Genomic DNA, 26,022 nt, shown 5'->3' on the forward strand with positions numbered 1-26,022 from the left:
TTGAGTTGACCATGAGAACCATTTTCATTCTATTTCTATACATTTAATCTTATCCGATGGGCAAAATCCAGGGAGATTTCTTTCCAAACGAGCCCAGCAGATACCCTGAAGGAGTATCCTTGATAACATCAAAACACTGACCTGATTCAAGAGCTTTATTCTGTGTGTAGTGATGTGTGGAATAATTGCACCATATGAATGTCACATTCATTTCTATTGGAGGCTGTTGGACATTTAGGGTACAGGAAATGTCTTGTTTCTACTATTGCCTCTAAATACTGATCCCAGATCTGGGGTGCACTCTGTTAGATGAAATATTTATTCAGAATGTTGCAGATAGAAATGTAACAAATACTATCTGACAATGTTTTCTGTTCTACAAAACACATTTCTATCTGAAAATTCTACAAAGTTGCACACTTAAAAGGGCCATGTATTTAGGCTCATACACATTGGTCCGAGTTCAATCGTTATACTGGTCTGAGGTCAGTATTTCTTCAGCCTCTGCTTTTAAAGCCAGGAGGACAGACTTCATGAAGACAAGCAAGAAAGGGACCACGCAATACACTGTACATGTTTTAAAGAAGAAAAGATGGAAAAATAGTGGTGTTGTGTATCAAGACATTGTGAAGGCAATGTGTTCAAGAGTGAGTGTGTGGGTGTGATGAGAGGAAAGATGAGGAATGTCAATTGTACATTCTAATCGCTATCCTCCTCTTACCACAGACAGACAGACACGCGCACACACACACACGCACGCACACACGCACACACACACACACAGCACAAAGGGAATGGTAGAGAGAAGGTAGGCAGGGCTGTTGTGAATGTGTAATAGATAGAAAATATAGGACGAGAGCTTGAAAGAGCCTGAGAATGATTTCTGTTTCCATAAATGATATTCATAGGTCTTCACAGACCATATAGAAATAGGTCAAACAGAGTGGAATGTTGAGATTTCCAGAATGCCAAAATAAGGAAGGGAGCTTAAATAAATCCATGGACATTGATTATCAGTTAACTGACAGGGAAAACCAGATTGATTATCAGTTTACTGACTGGGAAAACCAGATTGATTATCAGTTAACTGACTGAGAAATACCGATAAACAGCATTAATACCAGTAATAATCAGACTCTCTAAACGAAACTCAGAGTGCATAAAACGCAAACAGTAACACAATCGACTTCCTCTCAGATACTATTACACTTCATATTATATTACATATAGGGATCATTCAACCCATGCAGCTAACAAAGGATGAGGCGGGGGGAGAGCACAGATTCTGTTTAAAGCATGTCTCCATGACAACAAAGCAGACCAGATTCTAAATACTTTTTTCTCTTCTTCATATCACAAGATCACAAAGAAGACACAAAAATGTACAATCCTGCTAAAAAACTACATGAGAAGCCCAGTCGGTAAGACAGGAGCTGGGTTCTCTCCACATATATCTGTCAATCAATATTGCCATGCACTACATATAATTACAGCTATTTTTTGTTGCCGTATTTCAATACATTACGCACAAAATAAAAATATAAAACGCAAACATTCATTATTTCTTCGCCTTTTACATATTTCTGATGATGTATTGTTCATATATATTTTTAGTTTTTTGGGGGGATATCTTTTTTTCCTGAAAAACAAACCTGAAACGCTTCGGGTAAATAATCCTGCAGACGCGCTCAGAGCAGACTGAAGCCTTGCTTCCATTGCTGGCGCCAAGAGCTGTTATGTCATCACCAAACACATCACAGCTGTCATCTGAGAGGGGGAGCCAGAGAGGAGTGTATGGGGGAGATGGAGGTGGTGACCGTGCTTCTGAAGGGTTGGGGAAAAGGAAGGAAGCTTGCAGGGGAAATATGGGGCCTCGTTTTAACCCGTCAGACCTGTGAGATGAGTTGTGGAGGGCTGACCCACAGTTATGTTCTGTACAAACCCTGCAGGATCTGATCTGTGATTGGCTAAAATAGATATAGAAGAACAATACCTTTGTCTTACTAATCATAGCTATGGATGTTGATGTGCTGCACTCTACAAGAAAGGGAAGGGGAGTGTGGGGCTTGGTTCCATTTCGGCCCCTAACCCTAAGAGCCCATCAGTTTACACAGAGCTTCAGTCATACTGGTTTCACCAATCCATTCCGTTCAGACACATTGAAAACAACACATGACAAGCTAGAAGAAGGGTTTAGGGACCAACATGGAATGGGGCCTAGGTGTAAGGGATTAAGAAGGGTTTAGGGACCAACATGGAATGGGGCCTAGGTGTAAGGGATTAAGAAGGGTTTAGGGACCAACATGGAATGGGGCCTAGGTGTAAGGGATTAAGAAGGGTTTAGGGACCAACATGGAATGGGGCCTAGGTGTAAGGGATTAAGAAGGGTTTAGGGACCAACATGGAATGGGGCCTAGGTGTAAGGGATTAAGAAGGGTTTAGGGACCAACATGGAATGGGGCCTAGGTGTAAGGGATTAAGAAGGGTTTAGGGACCAACATGGAATGGGGCCTAGGTGTAAGGGATTAAGAAGGGTTCAGGGTCTTGGAGGGGTCAAGTGGTCCTTAATTCTGCATCTGTTCAAAGAACTTGTATGTGGGGTTCTCATAGCCATTCTGCTGCATCTTAGAAAGGTGACGTTCTTCTGGGGTTACTGCAGCATCCACCTAGAACATAAACACACAGCCCAGGTTAACACACACACACACCAGGTTAACAAACCTATCCACCCACACACCCACCTCCCTGACTTACCTCAATGACTCCATGATGGATGGAAGTGTACTGCTTCTTCCTCAGCATTATGAGAGTGATGACGATGACCGTTGCTATGACAACCCCACCCACCATTAGGCCGATGATGGCACCCTTGTTGGAGCCCACGTCCTCAGCAAAAAACACCTGTCAGTACCCAACCCAACAAAGACACTGGTCAGTACCCAACCCAACGAGGACACTGGTCAATACCCAACCCAACGAGGACACCGGTCAATACCCAACCCAACGAGGACACCAGTCAACCTCCAACCCAAGAACTTCTGCAGTTAGAGATGGGAACGGTATTTAACTCCATTCTCCAATACACAGATAAACAATAGTTTCATAAACATAATATGTTAAGCTGCTATGCCCATCTGTAATAGATTAATTTGTCTTAGTACTGCAGGTTTCTCTACCAGTTTTTCATGGTGCACTTGATAGCTGGAGCTCTGCCTCTCCTTCTCCATCCGCACCTCTGGGAACTCCTCTGGCTTCAGAGCAGAGACTGAACACACAGAGAAATTAACAATAAGTCAGACCTCATACACACTAAAGAAGCAAACATGACAAGCACCACAGACACATTCATAGCGAAAACACAACTATAGTCACACTCATAGAGAAAATCCAATTATAGACATATTGATAGAGAAAATCCAACTATATACACACTCAGAGAGAAAACCCTATTATAGACATACTCATAGAGAAAACCCTATTATAGACATACTCATAGAGAAAACCCTATTATAGACATACTCATAGAGAAAACCCTATTATAGACATACTCATAGAGAAAACCCTATTATAGACATACTCATAGAGAAAACCCTATTATAGACATACTCATAGAGAAAACCCTATTATAGACATACTCATAGAGAAAACCCTATTATAGACATACTCATAGAGAAAACCCTATTATAGATTTACTTCACACCCACACACTTACCAGGTCGAGTGGGCAGACCTCTGTCAGGAACTGGACGAGCGTCAACAGGCTCAACTGTTTTTAGAAACAGAGAAAGCAGTCAGACAAAAGCTTCGGAGTGTGACCAATGTAATGAATAATGCCGGAAACATCAGCAGTGCTTCACCATGGTTCTCTGTGTTGGGCTGGTTGAAGCTCTCCGGGTGAATAAAGCCCAGTCGGTCCAGGCCCATGTCGGGGTCCAAAGGGGCAGAACTATATGCCTGGTCGGGCATCAGGGCATCATTGCCATAGCTCACCCTGCCATCAGTCTGCCAACACACAACACACATACTCACCAGTCTGTCAACACACAACTCAAATGCCTGACACACAACACACACACTCGCCAGTCAGCCAACACACACACACACACACACACACACTCGCCAGTCAGCAACACACACACACACACACACACACACTCGCCAGTCAGCAACACACACACACACACACACACACTCGCCAGTCAGCAACACACACACACACTCGCCAGTCAGCAACACACACACACACACACACACACACACTCGCCAGTCAGCAACACACACACACACACACTCGCCAGTCAGCAACACACACACACACACACTCGCCAGTCAGCAACACACACACACACACACACTCGCCAGTCAGCAACACACACACACACACACACACACACACACTCGCCAGTCAGCAACACACACACACACACACACACACACACACACACACTCGCCAGTCAGCAACACACACACACACACACACACACACACACACACACACTCGCCAGTCAGCAACACACACACACACACACACACACACACTCGCCAGTCAGCAACACACACACACACACACACACACACACACTCGCCAGTTAGCAACACACACACACACACACACACACACACACACTCGCCAGTCAGCCAACACACACACACACACACACACACTCGCCAGTCAGCCAACACACACACACACACACACACTCGCCAGTCAGCCAACACACGCACACACACCCACACTCGCCAGTCAGCCAACACACACGCACACACACGCCAGTCAGCCAACACACACACACGCCAGTCAGCCAACACACACACACGCCAGTCAGCCAACACACACACACACACACACACGCCAGTCAGCCAACACACACACACACACGCCAGTCAGCCAACACACACACACGCCAGTCAGCCAACACACACACACGCCAGTCAGCCAACACACACACGCCAGTGAGCCAACACACACACGCCAGTGAGCCAACACACACACACACGCCAGTGAGCCAACACACACACACACACACGCCAGTGAGCCAACACACACACACACACACGCCAGTGAGCCAACACACACACACACACACACACGCCAGTGAGCCAACACACACACACACACGCCAGTGAGCCAACAGACACACACACACGCCAGTGAGCCAACAGACACACACACACGCCAGTGAGCCAACAGACACACACACACGCCAGTGAGCCAACACACACACACACGCCAGTCAGCCAACACACACGCCAGTCAGCCAACACACACGCCAGTCAGCCAACACACACACACTCGCCAGTCAGCCAACACACACACAAACACACTCGCCAGTCAGCCAACACTCACACACACACACTCGCCAGTCAGCCAACACACACACACACACACACACACACTCGCCAGTCAGCCAACACACACACACACACACACTCGCCAGTCAGCCAACACACACACACACACTCGCCAGTCAGCCAACACACACACACACTCGCCAGTCAGCCAACACACACACACACACACTCGCCAGTCAGCCAACACACACACACACACACTCGCCAGTCAGCCAACACACACACACACACACACTCGCCAGTCAGCCAACACACACACACACACACACTCGCCAGTCAGCCAACACACACACACACTCGCCAGTCAGCCAACACACACACACACACTCGCCAGTCAGCCAACACACACACACACTCGCCAGTCAGCCAACACACACACACACTCGCCAGTCAGCCAACACACACACACACTCGCCAGTCAGCCAACACACACACACACTCGCCAGTCAGCCAACACACCCACACACTCGCCAGTCAGCCAACACACACACACACTCGCCAGTCAGCCAACACACACACACACTCGCCAGTCAGCCAACACACACACACACATGCCAGTCAGCCAACACAGCCAACACACTCGCCAGTCAGCCAACACAGCCAACACACTCGCCAGTCAGTCAGTGTGTGTTGGCTGACTGGCGTGTGTGTGTGTTGGCTGACTGGCGAGTGTGTGTGTTGGCTGACTGGCGAGTGTGTGTGTGTGTGTGTGTAAAACTCACCCTTCCATCGCTCTGCAGAGATGAGACTTGCTGAGACAACTCTGACTGAACCCTCTGCATCAGGACAGCTAGACACCAACATGACAAAGGGGCCAGTTTTACCAAAGACAGATTATGGACTGAATAACATCATGACACAGCAGTATTTAGCTGGGAGTAGGATGGACACTCACACACTTGGTCCTGGATTTCATTGGCTACACTGGGAACCTTGTAGAGAAGCCCCAGGGACTGGTTCATCCTCTCGTCAATCACACGCAGGTGTGTCATCACCTGGAGGTCAAAGTGCAGAGGCCAAATATTACACAGGACACAGAAGATCAATGTGCTTACAGGTACTGGTTGGGAGATGGGTTGCTGTTTGTGGGTAGTGTATTATAGTGGTTGGGGGAGTAATGTAGTATATGGGGTTGCTGTTTGTGGGTAGGTTATTATAGTGGTTGGGGGAGTAATGTAGTATAATGGGTTGCTGTTTGTGGGTAGGTTATTATAGTGGTTGGGGGAGTAATGTAGTATAATGGGTTGCTGTTTGTGGGTAGTGTATTATAGTGGTTGGGGGGACCTGTGGTCGGATCTGAGCTGCCTTCTTGGGCTCAACCATGCGAACATGTTCGTAGTGTTTCAGGGTGTGTTGTCTGTCCTTCTGCTCTGCACGGACATACTTCTTTAACAGGCCCAAGACCTGACGAGGCTGAGAGAGAGAGAGAGGGAGGGATAGAGGTGGTGGGGGGAGAAGGGAGAGAGAGAGACAGAGAGTGAAGCATGAGAATACATATTTTATAGATCCAGATTTCCACGTTAACCCTTCCATTCCTGTACCCGTGGAGGGCTGGCCTGCAGGGCACTCAGGTAGTTCTCCAAAGCCACACGACGGCGGCTGTTGAGCAGAGCCTCCACCCGGGCCATGTGTGTCTCCACCAGCTGCTGCCTTTCCCCTGCTGCCTCCTGCTCCAGGGCCTCCACCTTCTCCTGGAAGTGCTGCACACAGTCCCAAAAACACACGTCACACACAGTCCCAAAAACACACGTCACACACGCTCCCAAAAACACACGTCACACACGCTCCCAAAAACACACCTCACACACAGTCCCAAAAACACACATCACACATAGTCACAAAGGTAGAAACTCAGCCCAATTACCTGGATGACAGCCTTCTTGTCGGCGCGAGGGAGACTCTTGGCTTGTCGCTCTGCCTCCTCCCACTCTCTCATCACCTGGAGAGACAGTCAGTCATATGATAAACACTCCATCTCTCATCACATGGAGAGTCAGTTACATGATAACACTTCTCTGTCCATCTTTCATCACCTAGGGACAGTCAGTCATATGACTGAATTGCTCCCTTTCCTCCGGATGTGTACCAAACGCACTAAAAATAGCGGAAATTAAGCCTCCTAAAAAAATCTAATCTGGATCCCGACATATTAAACAATTATAGGCCAATAACAAACCTCCTGTTCCTCTCAAAAATCTTAGAAAAATGTGTTTCCCAACAACTGAATGCCTTCTTAAAGACAAATAACATTTATGAAATACTCCAGTCTGGTTTCAGATCCCATCATAGTACTGAGACTGCACTCGTGAAGGTAACAAATGACCTTCTAATGGCCTCAGACAAAGGTTCCGCATCCGTCCTGTTGTTTCTTGACCTTAGTGCTGCTTTTGACACTATTGATCACTCCCTTCGCTTAGAGAGACTGGAAACCCACATTTTCTAGCCTGGTTTAAATCTTATTTATCTGAAATATATCAGTTTGTTAGTGTGGATGGCATATCCTCTGACAAGTCAAAGGTATGCTTTGGTGTTCCTCAAGGCTCGGTTCTGGGCCCATTATTGTTCTCACTATATATTCTCCCTCTGGGCGATGTAATCCGAAATCACAATGTAAACTTTCAGTGTTACGCTGATAACACACAGTTACATATTTCAATGAAGCATGTAGAAGCCCCTAAATTAGCTACTTTGGAAGCATGCGTTTCAGATATTAGGAAGTGTATGACAAAGAACTTCTTGCTCGTAAACTCAAGTAAAACAGAAATTCTCGTTTTTAGGACCCAAGAAACAAATAGCGTTGTTAGGTCGTATCCCAAAAAACTGTAAAAAACCTTGGCGTTACCCTTGACCCTGACCTCTCCTTTGAAGAACATATAAAATATGACTTTCTATATAATATAAACTTGATAGAAGTTTATATCATATAGATAATTATATTTTTGATAAACTTTCTATCAAAAACTGATGCAGAAAAATTAATCCATGCTTTCGTTACTTCTAGACTAGATTACTGCAATGCTCTTCTCTCTGGTTATCCAGACAAATTAATAAATAAACTTCAATTAGTGCTGCACACAGCTTCTAGAATCCTAACTAGATTTTTTTTTTTAACACATTACTCCTGTACTAGCGTCCTTACACTGGCTGCCTGTTAGGGTTAGGGCTGATTTTAAGGTTTTACTCTTAACCTATAAATCAATACATGGACTTGCTCCTACTTACCTTGCTGAAATTATCCAGTCATACATACCTACACGTAACCTTAGATCGCAAGATGCAGGCCTTTTAATTGTACCTAGAATTTCTAAACAAACAGCTGGAGGCAGGGCCTTTTCTCATAGAGCTCCACTACTGTGGAATGATCTGCCAATTAAGGTTAGAAATGCCAACTCAGTGCAAACTTTCAAGTGTCTACTAAAAACTAATCTCTACAGCACGGTTTATAATTAGGTGTAGCCTGGCCCGGGGCGTGAAGGTGACCAGTAGGCTTGATACTGTCCACCCTTACTGTCTTGCCAGGTGGGCTCTCGTCACTACTGGGATGCCCTCCCTCCAATGCCTTTCGGGGGAAGAGTCACTGGCTTGTTGTTTACTCTCTGTTGCGCACTTGTGCAATTGGGCTGTACGCTGCTGGCAATACTCGGCCCTCATTCAAGGGGGTTGTCCCTGTCCTTGTCCACCTGGTCATACTTCTGACCTAGTCTAAAATCAAATAGCCTCTGGATTTAGCCCAGAGAAATGTATTAATTATTCCAATTGGACTCTTAATATCTCACCCGGCACAGCCAGAAGAGGACTGGTCACCCCTCTGAGCCTGGGTTCTTTCTAGGTTTCTTCCTAAAATTCTGCCTTCTTAGGGAGTTTTTCCTAGCCACTGAAATTCAACACTACTGTTGTTTGCTCCTTGGGGTTTAAGGCCGGGTGTCTCTGTAAAGCACTGCTGTTGTAAAAAGGGCTTTATTAATGCATTTGATTGGCTGATTGATATGATAACCCCTCCCTCTCAATCTCTCATCCCTTGTTGACAGTAAGTCCCATGATAACCCTTCTCTCTCCAACCTGGGACATCCTCTCACGGTGTTTAGCCTCTAGACTCTCCTTGGCCTTCTGGAAGTCTGCATGTTCGCTGTCATCTCCAGGAGCCTCCAGATAGTGGTCCACAGCATCATGTGGTGGCGGGGCCGTGGTGGGCACTAGTGAAGACAGGTGGACGGGGGGTTAAATACTGCTCAGGCAAGCTAAAGCTCAGCCCTTTACTGTCTCTGAAACCTGAAACTGTATTACGTAAGAACATCAGGCCCACACACACACACACACACATAAACACACACACACATAAACACACACACACATAAACACACACACACATAAACACACACACACATGTTAGAACAGAAAAACTGTCAACCAGCAAGTGAAAGGTATTCATACAAAGTAGTAGAATTGTACACATTTTTATCCAGTATGTTCGTTGTTCTCGCTAGTCAATAATCATGTTTCAGTCAAGATACCTAGATGTGATTGTACTACTCAGTCTAGATGTTCCTAATGGCCTGTTTGAGTACATTCTGAAAACTCCCAAGGTTCCCCTCTGACTGAATGGAGTGTGGTGGTGACCTTGGCAATACTCAGCTGAAGACTAACAACTGTAAAATGATGTCTTCGTTGCATGGGAAAGATGAAAGTATGTGATAAACTGGATGTCAGATCCTTTGCAACTAGCTGTGAAAGTGACACTGCTGAGCCAAAAGGATCACATATATACCAGTTTACTTTATTAACCCAGACAAGTCAATGAGAACACCGGTGTCTTGACCAGTTACATTTTTAGTGTTTTTATTTTTTTTGGCTTGTGTATGTGTGTGAGACTGGTGATTAGATCAGTGAATCTCGCCCAGTCAGAACAGTCAGGGTACCCACATCAGTAGTGATCTGCTTAACTGTGCAGAAAGTTCAGGAAAACAGAGGAACAATCTGGCTGGGAAATGTAATACAACGACACACAGATATTTATAGGTTACACAATATCATGGACAGTTAAAAGCAGCATCACTAGACAAATATTGTAAAACACTTTCACACACACATACAGCCGTATTCAACTAACTCATACTGTCCAGTGATATCGAGCTGAGTGAGTAATATAATTATTGCAAAAGCAGAAGACAGACATGGTTAGTATGTGAGTGGGTGGGTTAGGTAGGAAGTGTGATGGCTATTTTCAACCAGTGACATTTTCTTCAAATGTCTTCATCGATATGTGCTAGAAATGTGCTAATATCTTTCCCATCTCTTGCTTAAAGGTCAACTTGGGGGATGAATAATGGCCTTATTCCACCTTGTGTGGTTCGTTGATGATGTTGATAGTTACTCCCCCTTGACAGACACGATTGCGGTATCCAGAATAGGGTAAAGTGGAATTCCCAACTCTCAGTATGTTATTGTTACAGAAGCTGTAGAACTAAAAAAGAACAGCACATCTGTAGAAAAATATTTTATTTTTATCCTTTTAGTTTTACATTGTGTTAGAAGATAATTAATCCATTATACAGTTTATAGCAGTTAGTTTTGAGTTAGATTTCCATGCTTCTTCTGAGTCATTGGGTAACAAATAAATATGGCATCCAAAATAACACAGCTGACTGCAGCTACTGCACTTTAACAGTTTAAAAACTGCAATCTATTTTTCTAAGGGCATATTCTGCCTTTTACCAAGCTGCCATAGACTACGTTGAACACAGAACCTCTGACAGTATTCAGACTACATTGATAAGAACATGGAACCTCTGACAGTATTCAGACTACGTTGAACACGGAACCTCCGACAGTATTCAGACTACGTTGAACACGGAACCTCCGACAGTATTCAGACTACGTTGAACACGGAACCTCCGACAGTATTCAGACTACGTTGAACATGGAACCTCCGACAGTATTCAGACTACGTTGAACACGGAACCTCCGACAGTATTCAGACTACGTTGAACACGGAACCTCCGACAGTATGCAGACTACGTTGAACATGGAACCTCCGACAGTTTTCAGACTACGTTGAACACAGAACCTCCGACAGTATTCAGACTACGTTGAACACGGAACCTCCAACAGTATTCAGACTACATTGATAAGAACATGGAACCTCTGACAGTATTCAGACTACGTTGAACACAGAACCTCCAACAGTATTCAGACTACGTTGAACACAGAACCTCCGACAGTATTCAGACTACGTTGAACACAGAACCTCCGACAGTATTTAGACTACGTTGAACACAGAACCTCTGACAGTATTCAGACTACGTTGAACACAGAACCTCCGACAGTATTTAGACTACGTTGAACACAGAACCTCTGACAGTATTCAGACTACACGGTTAAGAACATGGAACCTCCAACAGTATTCAGAAGCTAAGATCGACTAGAGCAGTGTTAAATTCAGACAATTTTATGTGGTCTGTGAAAACAAAACAAACCTGGGGATTTGGGTTTGAACACTAGGGTAAGTCTGGATTCAATGTGTGCCAGTTTATGTTCCAGCTGACTAGGGTACGTCTGGATTCAATGTGTGCCAGTTTATGTGCCAGCTGACTAGGGTACGTCTGGATTCAATGTGTGCCAGTTTATGTGCCAGCTGACTAGGGTACGTCTGGATTCAATGTGTGCCAGTTTATGTGCCAGCTGACTAGGGTACGTCTGGATTCAATGTGTGCCAGTTTATGTGCCAGCTGACTAGGGTACGTCTGGATTCAATGTGTGCCAGTTTATGTGCCAGCTGACTAGGGTACGTCTGGATTCAATGTGTGCCAGTTTATGTGCCAGCTGACTAGGGTACGTCTGGATTCAATGTGTGCCAGTTTATGTGCCAGCTGACTAGGGTACGTCTGGATTCAATGTGTGCCAGTTTATGTGCCAGCTGACTAGGGTACGTCTGGATTCAATGTGTGCCAGTTTATGTGCCAGCTGACTAGGGTACGTCTGGATTCAATGTGTGCCAGTTTATGTGCCAGCTGACTAGGGTACGTCTGGATTCAATGTGTGCCAGTTTATGTGCCAGCTGACTAGGGTACGTCTGGATTCAATGTGTGCCAGTTTATGTGCCAGCTGACTAGGGTACGTCTGGATTCAATGTGTGCCAGTTTATGTGCCAGCTGACTAGGGTACGTCTGGATTCAATGTGTGCCAGTTTATGTGCCAGCTGACTAGGGTACGTCTGGATTCAATGCTGAGGTGTCCTTTCGGATGTCTGCAAAGCTCCATGCAATTTCTCTGGTGTCTTGTTCCTAAGATGACCTGATTCCTTGGACCATGCCTCAGGACTATCAGGCTTGACAACTCCTAGCTGTCCCTCCCTGTCCAAAGTCCAACTGGTTGTGTTGCAGATCTAGAGTCTGCCTGATGATTCCTTCTGTCACTGCCTATAGCCCACCTGGTCTCCCCTGTCCACCTGATTGTCCCTTGTACTTGTCCACCTGGTCGTCCTTTGTACACCTGGTCTCCCCTGTCCTTGTCCACCAAAAATATAATGGACAGTTCCCAAACGCATTTTGGTTTTTTGTGTGACTACGCGTGGTTTGCAAGCCACATGTGGGGTGTATATCTGTCCCAAAAACGTTTGTTGTTTTGCTATCAACGCATTAAGTTTAAATTGACCAGCTCATGTAGCTATCAATAGTATGATGTCAATCCACTTTTTGGAGCACAGGTAACAATAAGGAATAATTTGGTTAACGAAAAGAAACCAAATTAATCAGAATTCTTTTTTTTAAAGTAGCTACAGTTTAATAGTAGTGTAAGTGTAATGTTCACACATTTACATATTGTAGGGGGGGCTCTATTTTCCTGTGAATCACATGCCAGTTTTGTGCTCCCAGGTATCCCACCCTGCCCCACCCACATGGTCACATGACTCCATTGATAATGAACAGGACTCTTTGAATTGCTCAGTGGGCATGGCCAATTATAGTCCTCACCAGCCCTGCCAGAAGTAGACTGGCCAACCCTCTGGTTCCTCTCCATGTTTCTTCCTAGGTTGCAAGCCTACTAGGGAGTTTTTCCTAGCCACTGTGGATCAACTTGTTGTAGTTGCTTACTCTGAGGTTTCATGCTGGGTATCTGCAAAAGGACTTTGTGACAACTACTGACGTAAAAAGGGCTTTATAAAAGTTTAATTGACTGAAACATTTGATTTTACCCTCAAGCTGAAGCTGAAACTAGATCTGTAAAATCATCTTTCAGTGCAGTAATACATTACTTGTTTTTCCAAATGTCTAAGAGCCATCAGACAGACAGATGGTGTCAGACAGACAGACGGTGTTAGACAGACAGACTGGCAGCTTAGTGGCAGTCAGGAGACGGTCCCAAGGACCAATGATCGAGGACAGAGGGGCCCAGTCAAAGGACTTACACACGCTGGAGCTGCAGACAGACAGGCAGTACTCCTCTGAGTCAAAATTATTCCGGTTGCCCCCACATCCTCCAAAGAGGAAAGGGGCACAGGTGCCCTTGTCTGGCACAAAGAACCAGCGCTCCAGCATGGCATGGCATGGCCCCGACTCAGCATGCGCCCAACACACTTCTGTGAGAGACACACTCATGAACACACACTCATGAACACACACTACGTGGGTATGTGTTCACAAACATTTTCAAGCAAACATGACTAATGTTTTTGGATTGTGAACTTCTCCATAAATTCCTGGGGAAATAAAGAAAACCAGTACCTTTTTCTTTCTATCCATGCCGTGTCCTCCCCCCTGACCACTTCCTGTTTCAATCTATGCAGTGTTCTCCCCACTGACCACTTCCTGTTTCAATCTATGCAGTGTTCTCCCCACTGACCACTTCCTGTTTCTATCCATGCCGTGTTCTCCCCTCTGACCACTTCCTGTTTCTATCCATGCCGTGTTCTCTCCTCGTACCACTACCTGTTTCTATCCATGCCGTGTTCTCCCCTCTGACCACTTCCTGTTTCTATCCATGCCGTGTTCTCCCCTCTGACCACTTCCTGTTTCTATCCATGCCGTGTTCTCCCCTCTGACCACTTCCTGTTTCTATCCATGCCGTGTTCTCTCCTCATACCACTTCCTGTTTCTATCCATGCCGTGTTCTCCCCTCTGACCACTTCCTGTTTCTATCCATGCCGTGTTCTCTCCTCGTACCACTTCCTGTTTCTATCCATGCCGTGTTCTCCCCTCTGACCACTTCCTGTTTCTATCCATGCCGTGTTCTCCCCTCTTACCACTTCCTGTTTCTATCCATGCCGTGTTCTCCCCTCTTACCACTTCCTGTTTCTATCCATGCCGTGTTCTCCCCTCTGACCCCTTCCTGTTTCTATTAATGCTGTGTTCGCTCCTCTTACCACTTCCTGTTTGTATCCATGCCATGTTCTCACCTCGGACAACTTCCTCCACTGACTCGGTGGTGGTGGTGGTGGTGGTCGTCATGGCGATGTTGGAGGTGCGTTCACCACTATCTCGTTCGTCAATTACATCATCCTCATCGTCTTCCTCATCCTCATCCTCATCACCGTCTCCATCTTCGTCTCTGTCAAAGGACTCCTCTTCTTCATCTTCCTCATCTTCAGGGGTGTCAGCCCCCTGATCTGCCAGCCGTGCCATGCTGCAGAAGAGGGAGAACGTTAATGTGTCTGTAGCCTGGTGGAGCAGCTCATTAGTCAGAGTCACATGAACAGCATCCCAGCAGGGACTTGGGTTCACATCCCAGTATCCCCCTTCCTATTGTCCTCCTCCTTTCCAACTGTGGAAATCGTTCAAACAGCCCAAAATACCCATAAGAAAGGTTTTGCCAGTTGGTTAATTAACACAGAAGTAGCTTTAAATATGATGTGTATTTGTGACTGAAGGCATTGCCTTTTTCTGTACACGTTTGTGTGTTTGTATGTGTCTGTGTGTACGTTTGTGTGTGTCTGTATGTTTGTGTGTCTGTATGTTTGTGTGTCTGTATGCACTGTGGCTTGTGTCTTTGTGTACATGTCTGTGTGTCTGTTTGTTTGTGGGTCTGTATGCACTGTGGCTTGTGTCTGTGTGTACATGTTTGTGTGTCTGTATGTTTGTGTGTCTGTATGCACTGTGGCTTGTGTCTTTGTGTACATGTTTGTGTGTCTGTATGTTTGTGTGTCTGTATGCACTGTGGCTTGTGTCTTTGTGTACATGTTTGTGTGTGTCTGTATGTTTGTGTGTCTGTATGCACTGTGGCTTGTGTCTTTGTGTACATGTGTTTGTGCGTGTCTGCATGAGTCTGTGTGCGTACCTGTTATCGGTATATTCTGTCTCAGCTCCACCCCACCAAACGTCGGACTCAGTCTGCTCTGCTCCATCTGACTCCCGCTGCGTTTCCGTAGGGCAACATACAAACTCCACCCCTCGGAAACGGTCAATGCCGCATGGCAACAACATCCCGTAGTCATGGAGATTCATTGTGCGGTCTCCACAGGACTGACAATAACAGTAATTAGAAAACATCTCATTGCCTCTAGCTGAAGATTGGCCTTCAGACTTTATTATATGCCAAAACTCTGTGCTATCCACATGTTCAGAAATTAACCATGCAAAAGGTGATACAAATAAAAAGACCATTCAGTCCTGCAGGGGAATATGGATGAAGATAAAGAATTGTTGAGTCACCACAGCAAAGAACAAACTAATACTACAGAAAGACTATTCCAGAAAGAGAGAGAGGCAGACACACAGACAGACAAGGGAAAACCATGTAGAAAGAGAGAAGGAAGAGAACAGAGGATTGACTGTTTAAAGAACACATTAAATACAACAGAATGAGGGGAGATGACTGAAAAGGGTTCTGACCTCTTTAGCAACAGTGTGCCAATGAAGGTGACTGTCACACATGTCCATTCTCTCCTGGTGCAGGAACTTGCATTTATCAGGAACCAGCAGGGCATCACTCACAAACTCCCCAACTAAAATGTATTAAAGAAATTCAATCAATATTTGTTTTGTTCATAAAACGTGTGTCCTGCACGTGTGTCCTGCACGTGTGTCCACAGGTCTCACCCAGGCACCGGTATGGGACCACGATATGGGCCAGACTGCGACACTGCTTGCGTCCCTTCTTGCACCAGTTCTGAATGCTGATTGGCTGGTTGGCCTCCACTACATTCGTGATCTGGAGCTCGGGGTACACCTGGGGAAAAGGAGGGGTTCAAGGAACGTACTTCACAGTTGTTCTGGTTACATTTCCAGAACATTAACGGTTTCTACCTCCTGGCAGTACTGCAGGATTCCCTCCTTGGTTACGATACAGGTCTTGGTGCCTGACGGATCAGACTCCCACTTGCCACTCTGGACGTTGACATGCATGTTGAGCTTCCCACAGAACATGGCTACCTGAGGCTCTGCTAGCAGAGCCACTGCATCATCAGAAGGCACCTGGGGGAGGGAGGAGAGGGGGAGGATGGGAAATGGAGGAACAGAGGGAGTGCAGAGAGGTTTGAGTAAAGAGTGATTCATATTACTGGAATTTAACAAAGTGATCTCTGACTCAAAACAGGGGTTCATATTCATTCCTACTTTTGTGGTCATCACGAGGTAATATTACCCCCCTTTCACTGGGCGGCAAACACACACACACACACACACACACACACACACATCACTCTAATGCCGTTACAATTTTAGTTATGATTAAATAAAAAAAGCATAGACACTTTTAATCAACTGAGCCTGCCGGCTGGGGCCCACATTCTGTATCACCGGCCACACCACAGACAACCGGCCACACCACAGACAACCGGCCACACCACAGACAACCGGCCACACCACAGACAACCGGCCACACCACAGACAACCGGCCACACCACAGACAACCGGCCACACCACAGACAACCGGCCACACCACAGACAACCGGCCACACCACAGACAACCGGCCACACCACTGACAACCGGCCACACCACTGACAACGGCTTCCTGAGAGAATGAGGACTGTTGTTTAGGAACAGAAAAACCTTACTGAACGTCTGTAAAAGTCACATGGAAAAGGAGTGCGATAAAGTGGGCGTCACAGAGGGAGTGCTATAAAGTGGGCGTCACAGAGGGAGTGCTATAAAGACGGCGTCACAGAGGGAGTGCTATAAAGACGGCGTCACAGAGGGAGTGCGATAAAGTGGGCGTCACAGAGGGAGTGCTATAAAGACGGCGTCACAGAGGGAGTGCTATAAAGACGGCGTCACAGAGGGAGTGCTATAAAGACGGCGTCACAGAGGGAGTGCTATAAAGACGGCGTCACAGAGGGAGTGCTATAAAGACGGCGTCACAGAGGGAGTGCTATAAAGACGGCGTCACAGAGGGAGTGCTATAAAGACGGCGTCACAGAGGGAGTGCTATAAAGACGGCGTCACAGAGGGAGTGCTATAAAGACGGCGTCACAGAGGGAGTGCTATAAAGACGGCGTCACAGAGGGAGTGCTATAAAGTGGGCGTTACAGAGGGAGTGCTATAAAGTGGGCGTCACAGAGGGAGTGCTATAAAGTGGGCGTCACAGAGGGAGTGCTATAAAGACATGTCCACTTTACAAGGTGTGATGAAGTGAGAGCTCACTTCTTCCAACCCTTCTATGGTTATTTGACGTGGCTAAAGCTTCCTGCCACATAGAACAGCAACCAGACATGTTTTAAATGGCCATATAATAGCCTAGATATAAACAGCATTAAGTAATGCTATGAACCAATTATTACAATTGCCTGATCAAAATAATTTGAACCAGATCGCAATTATTTTCATAGACAACCATCTTTTTGCACAATATTTTGATTCCAAAATCTTGTTTCCAATCTGAATAAGGGATTTTGAAGCCAATACCATGCAAATGATGTCATTTTCCATAGGATATCAGAGGGTTTGACAGCTCTGTGGAAAGTTATAGGTGCAGATCATTTACTGAAACTTGTTTGCTTCTAAATTTCAGTATGTTTAAATCTAGTTTAGAATTGTTTTGCAGTGCACCATAATGTAGCCTAATTTCACAATTTTATAATTGAAAAGACAAGCACGTTTCAGTCGCTTGCATTGAGCAAGAACTCATTCAAGCCTGGAAAATATTGTAACTAACATTGAAAGTCGAGTTTTTCCTAATTAGATAATGCAGACTGAAATATATGGATATACATATATGTTGTCCCATTGCATATTAAACATTGAAACCCGTTCTGCTACGTAAGGAAGGCTATTTCAAATAACTAGGCTATTTTAAATAACTAGGCTTTTCTGTGGTCTTGCTGGCCTCAATCACACCATGGCTTGTTTTTTGCCGGACCACGGTAGCGGAGCCGGCTAAGAATAGCAAATTTCTCTGAGGGAGTGAGAGTGGCTGACTGGCTGGCCCTTGTTAGAAACGTAGAGAGGACCCAGGCTCAGAGGGGTGACCATTTCAGCAAGGTAAGTAGGAGCAAGTCCATGTATTGATTTATAGGTTAACAATAAAACCTTAAAAATCAGCCCTAAACCTAACAGGCAGCCAATGTAAAGAGGCTAGTACTGAAGTAATGTGTACACATTTCTTTGTTCTAGTTAGGATTCTAGCAGCCGTGTGCAGCACTAATTTAAGTTTATTTATTGATTTGTCATGGTAACCGGAGAGAAGAGCATTGCAGTTATCTAGTCTAGAAGTAACGAAAGCAATGATTTGTTTTTCTGCATCAGTTTTTGATAAAAGGTTTCTGATTTTTGTAATGTTTTGGAAGATGGAAATAAGCAACTTTTGAGACATATGTTCATCAAAGGAGAGGTCAGGGTCAAGGGTAACGCAGAGGTTTCTTACAGTTTTTGGGATACAACCATGCAGCCGTCGAGGTTCACAGTGAGATCTGCTAACAACGCTCTTTGTTTTTTGGGTCCTACAACAAGTTTTCATGGCACCTGTCAGTGGGTGGGATATATTAGGCAGCAAGTGAAAAATATGAAAAATATGTGAACCAGTGACAGGGTCATGGGCGGCCAAGGCTCCTTGATGCACGTGGGGAGCGAAGGCTGGCCCGTATGGTCCAATCCAATGGACGAGCTACTGTAGCTCAAATTGCTGTTAAAGTTCATGCTGGTACTGATTGAAAGGTGTCAGGACACACAGGGCATCTATATGGGGCTGCGTAGTCACAGACCAGTCAGGGGGCCCATGCTGACCCCTGGAGAGCACATGGCACCAGGAAGCACTAGGGGGGAAGGGGGCAGAGACAGTGTGATGCTTGGGGCAATGTTCTGTTAAAAACCATGTGTCCGGCCATTCATGTGGATGTTACTTTGACACCTCCTACGTGAGCATTGTTACAGACCATGTGCACCCTTTCATAGCAACGGTATTCCCTGATGGCATTGGCCTCTTTCAGCAGGATCATGGGCCCTGCCACAAAGCAAAAATGATTTGAGGAACACAATAATGAGTTCAAGGTGTTGACTTGGCCTCCAAATTCCCCAGACTTCAATCCAATCGAGCATCTGTGGGATGTGCTGGACAAACAGGTCCGATCCATGGAGGCCCCACCTCGCAACGTACAGGACTTAAAGGATATGCTGCTAACGTCTTGGTGCCAGATACCACAGCACACTTTCAGAGGTCTAGTGGAGTCCATGCCTCGACAGGTTAGGGCTGTTTTGGCAGCAAAAGGGGGACTTACACACTATTAGGCAGGTGGTCATAATGTTATGACTGATCGGAGTATATAATAAAGAAATCCTATTTTAATGATATTATAGTTTTTAATTTGCTTGTGATTATTAGCTTTGGAGAGGGATTGTGTTATAAATCCAATCACACTATTTTCCACCACCACACTGTAATGTTCAAAGGATTCACTGCAGCAGTGAATGTATTGTATGAAGTACTCAGGAGTTTGTAAAGTTACAAACAATGTGAAATCATGGGGCAGTGTGTGCTACAGCCAGGAAAACTATGTTGTACCTCCTCTTTACCCACAATGCAACACAGTAAAATACTGTACATATATCATTATCAACCCCCCCCTTCCCGCTGATGTCACCCCCCGCCTTCCTGCTGACGCCCCCAACACCACCCCCAACGTCTACCCCCCCACTGCCCTTTTCAACAGGGCCAAAGGCAGAGCATACTGGGATAATTGTGTTTTTGTTCCGTTATTCAATCAGAGGAAGTTTCATTGTAGCTAGCTGTCTGGCTGTGCCATTTGTCTCACATACAACAAAAAGACATATGTGGCAAAAAAAGAAAGAAACTCAGAAGTCTGCTGCTGTTCTGCTGTTGATAGACCAAAGGAAAGAATTCAAAAGCAAACAAGATGCTGTGAACTGGTGATCTCATTAAAATCAAGACCCTAATTATAACAGCGGCCTTTGGTGCAGATTATAACTCATAGCTATGTTTCATAACGATGTGGGCATAACTCTTATAGCCCAAATATTATTATTGCAAATGTCTATGTACAGCTAGATCCGGAAATATTTGGACACAGACAAGTTTTGTTATTTGGTCTGTTCACCATTTAAATAAAAAATGCAGGCCCTCAGCTATAGTTTGAGGGTATTCATCCAAATTGGAGGAAGGGTTTAGGAATTACAGCTCTTTAATATGTAGCCCCCTCTTTTTCAAGGGACCAAAAGTAATTGGACAACTGACTCAAAAGCTGTTTCATGGAAACGTGTGGGCTATTGCTTTGTTATTTCTTTATCACTTAAGCAGGTCTGTAGTTGAATCCAGTGTGGCATTTACATTAGGACGCTGTTGCTGTGAACCCACAACATGCGGTCAAAGGAGCTGTCTATGCAAGTGAAACAGGCCATCCTTAGGCTGCAAAACAAAATCCATCAGAGAGATAACAGGAACATTAGGAGGCCAAATCAACAGTTTGGTACATTCGGAGGAAAAAATAACACACTGGAGAGCTCCGCAACACAAAAAGGCCTGTGGTCCCCGGAAGACAACAGTGGTGGATGATCGTAGGATCCTTTCCATGGTTTAGAAAAACCCCTTCACAACATCCAGCCAAGTGAAGAACACTCTCCAGGAGGTAGTCATATCATTATCCAAGTCTACCATAAAGAGAAGACTTCACGAGAGCAAATACAGAGGGTTCACCACAGTACAAACCATTCATAATCCTCAAGTATAGAAATGGGTTAGGGTAATACACAGCGGAGGCAGTGTGATGGCATGAGCATGCATGGCTTCCAATTATATAGTCTGCTCAGATTCAAACAAATTAATTGGACGGCACTTCACTTACAGGTGGACAATAATCCTAACATACTGTTAAAAAGCACCCTAGGAGTTTTTTATGGCAAAGAAGTGGAATATTCTGCAATGGCCGAGTCAATCACCTGATCTCAACACAATCAAGCATGCATTTCACTTGCTGAAGACAAAACTTAAGGCAGAAAGACCCACAAACAAACAACTGAAGACAGCAGCAGTAAAGGCCCAGCAAAGCATCACAAAGGAGGAAACCCAGCATTTGGTGATGTCCTTGTGTTCCAGACATCAAACAGTCATTGCCTGCCAAGGATTCTCGACAAAGAATAAAAAATTAACATCTTAATTATGAGTGTTCATTTGTCCAATTATATTTGAGCCCCTGAAATAATTGTGTATGAAAATGGTTGCAATTCCTAAACGTTTCATACAATATTTTTGTTCAACCCCTTTGTATTAAAGCTGAAAGTCTGCTCTTCAGTTGCACCTTGGTTGTTTCATTTCCAATCCATTGTGGTGGTGTAAAGAGCCAAAATTATGGAAATTGCGTCAGTGTTTTAAGCAAACAAAAACTTTTCTGTAGATGCTTATGGTCTCTTTGACAAAACTCCCAGCAGAGGTGATATCACAAGGTGTTTGCTGTCTTCTGACAACTGGGAAGCTTTTTCACACTACAGATTAATTTGTCTAGACTGAGTTGAAGGTGGTGGTGGGCTCTAGAATCCTAATTAATTCACCTGGGTTGCCATTAAGCACTTCTGGGATCTGATACCCTCCCTGAATCCATGGTCAAATACAAGATGATCACACAGTATTTGTCCAGCTGTACAAGTGTTTTGTTGTGAAATGTAAATGTATTTCTGCCAGCTCTCCCAAAAACACACTCAAACACATGGCATCTGGCCTGGAATTAGCCATCCTTGATGTCGACGCTGGAGAAGTCAGCAGCCAACCACATCAGCATAGGGACTTCCTCAGGCAGAGCAGATGTCTGAATTATTTGTCAATAACTCTTTGCCTCTGTTAACAAGCTAAATTGCACACCGGAAAATGAGAGGGGAGAAGGAAGCTATGTAAGAGTAGAGGGATTACGACAAGGACTGGACATTAAAGTTTAGTCACGGTAACTCAACCGATACACAGTAGGGCAGCCAGGCAATAAAATATTCCCTGAAAGAAACTTGTTATTTTAGTGTTCAGTTGCAACAGGATTGTCAGAAAAAACATTGGTTGTTTTAACCTTCCTGCCAATTGCTAACGGCAATCAGCAACCAAATAACATTTACAGGAGCAGTTGACTTCAGGCACCACCATCTCAGGGAAGCTGAAGAAATCCCCAGAAGAAACTGCTTCATAGCAGAGAAAGAGACCCATGTCCCTGGGACGTGTTCTCTACAGTAACCACAGCACAGAAGACCTGCAGTGTTCTCCCGCTGGGTTACATACACCCATAACCAATGTTACTTGACAGTATGTCACTTCGAGTGCCTCACCGTTACTGCAACCTGAAGATACATGTCACACTAGAGCAAGAAGCTGGACTCGGGAAATGACTGCTGACCGATCTGAGGAGCCAGGAAAGGTTTGTCAGGTCAGCCTGTGAGGCTTCGCCCGCCCATCCTCTCCCTGATATCCTCACTGAAAGCCTAATTTAGAGCCTCTGTGAGGCTTCTACATTGTTTTTCTTCATGATTAATGTGACTGGCACACTACTAATGAATAATGCAGTGTCAGCTAGCCTGCAAATCAAACCGTTTCTGGTTATTGATTCAGCTAATTAATTACTTGGTGTGCTTTAATGTGTCCAGTTGGACAGCTTGCTCGGTTACAGGCACACAAAACAAACCCACACGCGCACAGCAGCTTAAGTAACCGTTCCAAAATAATATTTAGACGATGAAAAAACATATTTGAAATAGACGACTGTTTCTGAATATTAGAGCAGTTGAAACAAGTGATTTTTTGTTACACGCTAGTGTTGACTGACTTGGTTTCGGTATAATGCTTTGTTTTAGTTATGTTGGTCTTGCGCTTGCGCTATGAAATCGAGTACTACTGTAAGCCCAGGCTAAAACATCCATCAGACACGATTGGACACGGCCTGTGGTGAATCATTTGATGTTGTTGCAGAATTCTTTAAAATCAAATAATGACCTGTTAAAAACAGCCACATTCGCAATGATGTCTAGCCACCTTCTCAACAACGCAGCACCGACGCCATCTTACTTGTGTCAAGATTCATCCTTTACCATTATCCTAACCACATCACCCAGTCTCCGCTGGCTGCTCCAAGAAAAAAAATGTAGCAAACGTTGTAGCAATCTGGTCTATCTCCGGCCAATAGTCGATGCGCAGTTATTTCCCCGTGTCAGAACAGCAACACTCTTTCAAAGGAATAATGCTAACTGGTTTTATCGTCAGAATGTATTAACAGTATGCAGCAGTACAGATTAAACGTGTAGCCTACATTGCCCACAGGCTCTTGGACCGTCACTGCATCAGTGATTTAGAATGTCACAGCCTACAATAATGGATACAATAGGCCCTACCATTTTCGCTTATAAAATGCTTGTCAGAAGAAAACGGACGAATACTTAGGGGAATTTCAGGTACATCTAATTTACTGCCAAACGGCCAAGGATCGTTGACAGCTAGAACTGTATAAGAAAATGTAATTAAACTGAAAATATTAACTTTTGCAGTGAGACTTCAATATTTCCATCCACGGTTTGACGGAGATAAAAATCTCACTCGCTACTACGCAGGCTGCAATGAGCGGAGTTGTTGGAATGAGATGGAAGAGGAATGGAGGCTGTATAATATAATCGCATTAAAACGTATTGCGTTCCGGTGTCGTGAAATAAAAATGTTGACATTTAAAACAAAAATCTATATCAAACGCAATATTGTTAAACAGTTTTGGAGAAATCACTTTTTTTCAGCTCATCCGTAACCTCCGCTAATACAGGGAGGGGGAATGGCTTATGGAGGTTCGTGCTTCGCGCAATACACCAAAAAAACGCACCAGTTAACACCCTTTATTTACCTCAGATGCCTGCGTCAAGGTCACAACCCATAACAGCAGAAATGCCGTTGGCTTGTCCATTTCGTTGAATAAAGTCTTATCGTCCAATATTTGGAAAAAAAGTCCGATAAATCCGTTGTCTGGGGCGCTTCCCGTTCCACCGCAATCCCAGGTTGTTAGCGATAAAGTGTGTTTGGAGCGGACGGACGATGGATCGCGAGAACGAGGCTGTCCAGCTGCTCCAAATCCTGTCACCTGACCGGTCCGCGAGAATAGGAAATGGGAATATATTAAGTTTCGGATGTTGATTTCTTATGGTTAAAATAAATCTGGTAGTCCACTAATTTGAATAAAGATTTTGCTTTTACCAATTCGCAGTTCCCTACAAACGAGAATTGACTGTGTGCCACACATAGGCCTATACACAGAGAGAGAGAGAGAGAGAGAGAGAGAGCGAAAGAGAGTGAGAAGGGGGTGCTGAGAGCTCAAGTCCAGGATCACAGACACATCACAATCGTTGTCTGACTGTCAGTAAGTAGTTTGAAAGCTAGGTATGGGAATTTTCCAAATGTTACCCTCAGTGATATTTTTGGGGGTATAATCGTGTTATTAAAAAGCTACAAGATTTAGGCAAGTGTGAGGTTGTCTTCCTGATCACATAGCAAATGTTACATATTGACATTTACATATTTATAATGTTACATTATCTATTTTAGGTAAATTATGTAATCCATTAGGATTAAGTAATTTGCCTAACCCTAACCGTTTGTGTGTGTGTGTGTGTGTGTGTGTATAAATATACTAAACATATCAATTATTTATTACATAAATAATTGATATATTTAAAAGCAACACAGTTGCTGCTGCCAAAAGCAGGAAGAAAAGATGGCAAATAAATTGCTGACTGTAAATGCCGGAGCATGTTAGGTGTGCAGCGTAAGTTACCATGGCAATGTAATGCAGTGACAAGTGAACCACTGTCGTGACACTGAAAACCCATGGTTTAACCTGAAGTTAGCTTGCTTACCCAAAATCCTGCTTCGTAGTACAGGCCTCAGCTTAGCACACGTCACTGCTACTTTGACACACACTTTCAATTAAACATTTGGGGTCACTTAGAAATATCCTTGTTTTGGAAAGAAAAGCATTTTTTGTCCATTAAAATAACATCACATTTATAAGAAATACAGTGAAGACATTCTTAATATTGCAAATGACTATTTTAACTGGAAACGGCAATTTTTTAGTGGCATATCTATATAGGCGTAGAGAGACCCATTATCAGCAACCATCAGTCCTGTGTTCCAATGACACATTGTGTTTGCTCATCCAAGTTTATCATTTAAAAAGGCTAATAGATCATTAGAATAGACTTTTGCAATTATGTCAGCACAGCTGAAAACTGTTGTGCTGATTAAAGAAGCAAAAACCTGTAATTCTTTAGACTAGATGATTA

The 26,022-nt window shown here is 44.6% G+C and overlaps 1 protein-coding gene across 3 annotated transcripts; it reads right to left on the bottom strand.

Moving 5' to 3' along the window:
- Nucleotides 1-142: 142 nt before the first annotated feature.
- On the bottom strand, nt 143-24,922 carry appb (amyloid beta (A4) precursor protein b). Of its 3 annotated transcripts, XR_003777177.2 has the most exons (19): nt 24,588-24,922; nt 16,590-16,757; nt 16,383-16,512; nt 16,176-16,288; nt 15,622-15,806; nt 14,744-14,970; nt 13,757-13,927; nt 9,412-9,545; nt 7,217-7,291; nt 6,894-7,052; nt 6,637-6,765; nt 6,248-6,347; nt 6,075-6,142; nt 3,858-4,002; nt 3,713-3,766; nt 3,177-3,265; nt 2,755-2,901; nt 2,496-2,666; nt 143-2,446 (listed from the first exon to the last, which is right to left on the bottom strand). XR_003777177.2 is itself a non-coding variant. In XM_029113617.2 (18 exons), exons 1-18 carry the CDS (start codon nt 24,645-24,647, stop codon nt 2,565-2,567), a joined length of 2,256 nt encoding a protein of 751 aa, XP_028969450.2. In that variant the 5' UTR covers nt 24,648-24,921; the 3' UTR covers nt 143-2,564. The 3 variants fall into 3 exon arrangements, 2 of the variants coding, with proteins under 2 accessions (XP_028969450.2, XP_028969451.2); XM_029113617.2 differs by having other exon boundaries at nt 143-2,666; nt 24,588-24,921; XM_029113618.2 differs by lacking the exon at nt 13,757-13,927 and having other exon boundaries at nt 143-2,666; nt 24,588-24,919.
- Between the last annotated feature and the right edge of the window lie 1,100 nt (nt 24,923-26,022).

Source organism: Esox lucius, chromosome 16, assembly GCF_011004845.1.
Source record: "Esox lucius isolate fEsoLuc1 chromosome 16, fEsoLuc1.pri, whole genome shotgun sequence".
In the NCBI taxonomy this organism is placed as follows: Eukaryota; Metazoa; Chordata; class Actinopteri; order Esociformes; family Esocidae; genus Esox; species Esox lucius.